This window comes from Nicotiana tabacum, chromosome 23, assembly GCF_000715075.1.
Source record: "Nicotiana tabacum cultivar K326 chromosome 23, ASM71507v2, whole genome shotgun sequence".
NCBI classification, from domain to species: domain Eukaryota; kingdom Viridiplantae; phylum Streptophyta; class Magnoliopsida; order Solanales; family Solanaceae; genus Nicotiana; species Nicotiana tabacum.
This window is the reverse complement of record NC_134102.1, coordinates 137,545,826-137,549,961: the sequence shown is the minus strand read 5'-3', so window position 1 is coordinate 137,549,961 and position 4,136 is coordinate 137,545,826. Positions and strand designations below refer to the sequence as shown.

Here is a 4,136-nt window from a genome sequence, read left to right as displayed (position 1 = left end):
AAAATACTAGATAAGTAAATATTTGTGTAAAGTCTTAATTAAATATTGGAGTATAATTTTATCCAACATATAATTATCTTATTTAAGAAATTAGTTAACTTTTGAAGGTTATAAAAATCGACAAAATTTTTAGAAATATTTTTGTGTAAATCATCAAGGAAAAAGACATAATTTATAAGTGCACCCAACATTAACAAAAATCGAATCAAATACAAATACAAATAAAATATAGTTTCTTAAAAACTATAATAGTAATGAAACTTTGGAGATTATTTCCGATTATTTTTTCACAAAACAAACTAAAGATTTACGTGCATACACATACATAGAGACTAGTATCAAGAAAAGAAGGAAGTAAACGTACACCTTTTTTTTTTTTTTTTTTTTCATTTTGTTATGATTTCTAATGGACATTTCTTTTATTTATTGTTTGAGAAAAAAAAAAGTTAATTTATAAGAAAAAATTCTTTCCACTCCGACCTTAAGAAACTCCACCTGCACCCCATTTCTCTCACACACAATTAATACATTATTTCAATTATTTTATCTGGACATAGGAGAATCAAAAAGGGTCCACACGGTTTTAATTTTGGACCGGGGACTTTATTTTATATATAATATAAATATACATAATATAGATGGGGAAGGGGGCAGAGAGCAAAAACAGAGGGCAACGAAAGGAGGAGGAGATATTAGAAAGAAAATTAGGGGAAAGCTCCAATTTCAGTCCGTGGTTCGCATTCCAGTCGAGGTATTTTTCCGGGTTGTCGGTTCCAGGCTTCTTAGATCTTTGACCTAAAGGTCCATATCTTAACTTGTTCTTGATTAATGAGTATAAATTTTGATGTCTTTGTGCATTTGTATGTGATTGAATGAAGTTCTGCCTCTATGAGTATGTTGCCGTTTTTAATTTTATAACCTTCATGCTTAGATAAAAATTGTGGTTTAATGTAACCTGTTGCGTTGGTTAATTAGGAAAAGAATTAGAAGCAAATAGTGAGTTGGGCTCGGGTTAATAAAAGAAGATTTGAAAAGGTGTTCTGTCATTGACCTTTTGGTATTCATTTGTCTTATTAACAACACAAAATTTGATTACTAAAGGAATTTGATGCAGGTGACAGTTATATAGAGTTGTTGGTGGGGCTGTCAAAATATATTGGCAGCCCTATTTCTTCCAAGAAAAACACAAGACCAACTTAAACAAAAGAGGTATCATGTGTACCATTCAATTTTCTTTTGAATTTTGTTCATTGAAAAAAACATTTCTTATTTTTGGGCCATGGTTTAGTGTCTTGCAGGAAAGTTATTGTTGTTTGTATGAGGGTTGTCTGATATTGGTATGCAAATTTGGGAAGGCTGTATATCATCATGGCTTCGTTTTCTGGAATCCTCCAAAGACCGATAGTTGCGGCATCTGCAGTCGCTATAACTTCTGTATCTACTGATCTTCATGAAAAATTTTGGCCCTCAAAATCAATAGAGAATTCTTCTTCTGAAGCATTGCAAGAAAAGAAAACATCATGGGTGTCTCAGATATCCGTATCTAAGCTTGCCAATTTGTCCTTTGTCCCCAGAATACGCGTTCCTGTGCCTAACATAAGTGTTCCAAGTCCCAGCATCAGTTCTGGTTTTGTTTCAAATCTTTCGTGTTCTGCCATAGGCATTTCTTCCGTGTTGGTCAATTTTTATCAATCAGCATCATTGGCTAAGTCGGCAAATCCATCAACATATACTTATACAGTTCCTTCTTCGCCTTCAGAGGTGTTGTATAGATGGCATTTACCAGAGCCAAATGTCGTTGATATATCAGGGAATTATGATTGTTCATCAGTAAAGTCTAGGACTGTGGTAGTACTGTTGGGATGGTTAGGTGCAAAACAGAAGCATCTAAAGAGATATGCAGAGTGGTATGCCTCAGCAGGATATCATGTCATTACATTTACTTTCCCAATGTCTGAGATTCTTAGCTATCAAGTCGGGGGAAAGGCAGAGCAGGATATAGAACTGCTTGTGAACCATCTTGTTGATTGGTTGGAAGAAGAGCATGGAAAGAACTTGGTCTTCCACACTTTCAGTAACACGGGATGGTTAACGTGAGTACTCTTTGATAATCATCGACTTAGAAACAAAAGTATATGTGTTTTTCTTAAAACTTGTCTGTTAATTACTGATTGAGTTCTTTTATTCTTGGCTTTATAGTTATGGTGTCATTTTGGAGAAGTTTCAGAAACAAGATCCTGTTTTAATGACAAGGATCAAAGGTTGTATTGTTGATTCTGCTCCTGTAGCTGCTCCCGATCCACAGGTATTGCTGTCTCTGAAATTGCCATCATATGATTTATTTTTCATGCAAGTGCTGGAAAGAGTCTTTCTACATGTGTAGTTTAATTATCAAGTTTAATGCAAAGTAATTGTTAAGAACCATATTTTTCTATTGAAATCCAATTATATCATCCTTTTATCAGATAAGTATTACAAGTTGTACTTTCTATGCATATCACTGTCTAGCCATTCTGAAGATTGCTTAATTTGTACTTTAATCAGGACCGATTGTTCTTTTAATTTAATCTTGTTGCTTTCTTCTATCTTAGGCCTTAAACTATGTTGGTTGCTTGGCAAAAGATATTCTTAAACTTGATAATGTGGAAGTTATTTAGAAATTTCATCTTTCTATGCCATCTCATTCTTGCTTTGGTCTTTTTCACCCCTTCGCGGCTGGGGGTCAGCTGTGGAGTTTCGGGGGAGGGGAGGTGGTACTTGTGTAGTATTTAATAAATGTTAAATCATATTTTGGGCGCATGGAGCTTTGATTTGATAAGTTGAAATTAACACAATCAAGTTCTCATTTTTTGTGTCAAGGTATGGGCTTCTGGATTCTCTGCTGCCTTTTTGAAGAAGAATAGTGTTGCAACCAAACACATCATGACTATAAACAACAAAGATGCAGATGTGACAATAGAAACCAAAACTTCTTCGGATGCTACACCTGCAGTAACTGAAGCAGCTTTGCTAGTAGTACTGGAGAAGTTCTTTGAGGTGGTTTTGAGCCTTCCCGCCGTAAATAGGTAAGGACATCTCTTGAGATAATTTCTGTTTCCATAATTGCCTTTTCTGCGAGTGGTTGTGATAAAATATTTTTAAGCCTGCAGTATTTAATAGAAGTACCAAAATTGTATCTACTTTTCGTCTTTGTACTCACCTATGAAGTAGACCTTGTCGATGTCATGTCCACTCTCCAATGGATTGTAATTAGTATGTGTAACAAGTGCCAAAAATAGGTCCCTCTATGTACTTCCATTGATCTTTGGATGAAATTGCAGGAGACTTTCTGATGTTCTAGATCTATTGACATCCCAGCAACCAAGTTGCCCACAATTGTACATATACAGCAGTGCAGACAGAGTGATTCCTGCGATTTCTGTTGAGTCCTTTGTAGAGGAGCAACGAAGAATTGGTCGCAACGTTAGAGCTTGCAACTTCATTTCTACACCTCATGTTGATCATTTCAGAAATGACCCAGAATTATATACTTTACAGCTTACCCAATTTCTTGAGGACTCCGTTCTAAGCTCTTGCAAACAGTCTTCCTGAATAATTCCTAACCACATTCATTCTTTTAGCCTTTTCTTCACTTTTTACCAAATACTTTGTAAAACTCTGTTTTCTAATTTTAAAACAGATATACATTTACAATACATTGGTGTAGGTTTGTTAAATATTCAGTAAGAATAAGATTCTTTTATTTTATTTTAGTTGTATCTGTGGTCTCCCAGCAATAAAGTTGCTGCATTGTAACCCAATTTTATATATTTATGTAATTATGCTACATGTCATTCTTGATAATCTTGCCATTGACCCTTTCTCCTTGGTAAGGGTGTCAAGTGGGCCGGCCCGGGACCGTGGGCCAAGTGGGCTATGTGGGTCGGGATTGGTAGGACGGCTAGAGGTGGGCTTGGGCCGGTCTCGTGGGCCGGTTCTTGCCTTTGAACCGTTAGGATCGGGACCGTTTGGCCTGCCAAGAAAACGGGACCAGATCGGTCCCTTGGCGGGCCCAACGGTAATTTATTTTTAATAAAATAGCCGTTTGGCTATTTAATAAAATAGCCGTTGGGCTTTAAAAAATAGTTGTTGGCTAT

The 4,136-nt window shown here is 35.9% G+C and overlaps 1 protein-coding gene across 7 annotated transcripts; it reads left to right on the top strand.

The window, feature by feature from the left end:
* Positions 1 to 607: 607 nt before the first annotated feature.
* Positions 608 to 3,840, top strand: LOC107824123 (uncharacterized). Of its 7 annotated transcripts, none has more exons than XM_075245378.1 (7): positions 637 to 801; positions 976 to 1,035; positions 1,115 to 1,209; positions 1,299 to 2,093; positions 2,200 to 2,305; positions 2,860 to 3,065; positions 3,321 to 3,840. In XM_075245378.1, the coding sequence occupies exons 4-7, from the start codon at positions 1,369 to 1,371 to the stop codon at positions 3,589 to 3,591; spliced, it is 1,308 nt and encodes a 435-aa protein (XP_075101479.1). In that variant the 5' UTR covers positions 637 to 801; positions 976 to 1,035; positions 1,115 to 1,209; positions 1,299 to 1,368; the 3' UTR covers positions 3,592 to 3,840. The 7 variants fall into 7 exon arrangements, with proteins under 7 accessions (XP_016506346.2, XP_016506343.2, XP_075101479.1 ...); XM_016650858.2 differs by having other exon boundaries at positions 1,289 to 2,093; XM_016650860.2 differs by lacking the exon at positions 976 to 1,035 and having other exon boundaries at positions 608 to 751.
* The last annotated feature ends 296 nt before the right edge of the window (positions 3,841 to 4,136 follow it).

What these genes read in the sequence shown, in the direction of transcription:
- LOC107824123 (XM_016650860.2), top strand. Translation starts at nt 1,369, where the DNA reads ATGGCTTCGTTTTCTGGAATCCTCCAAAGACCGATAGTTGCGGCATCT. An exon ending in AGTAACACGGGATGGTTAAC is followed by an intron (nt 2,094 to 2,199) that starts GTGAGTACTCTT and finishes TTGGCTTTATAG; the next exon opens with TTATGGTGTCATTTTGGAGA. An exon ending in TAGCTGCTCCCGATCCACAG is followed by an intron (nt 2,306 to 2,859) that starts GTATTGCTGTCT and finishes TTTTGTGTCAAG; the next exon opens with GTATGGGCTTCTGGATTCTC.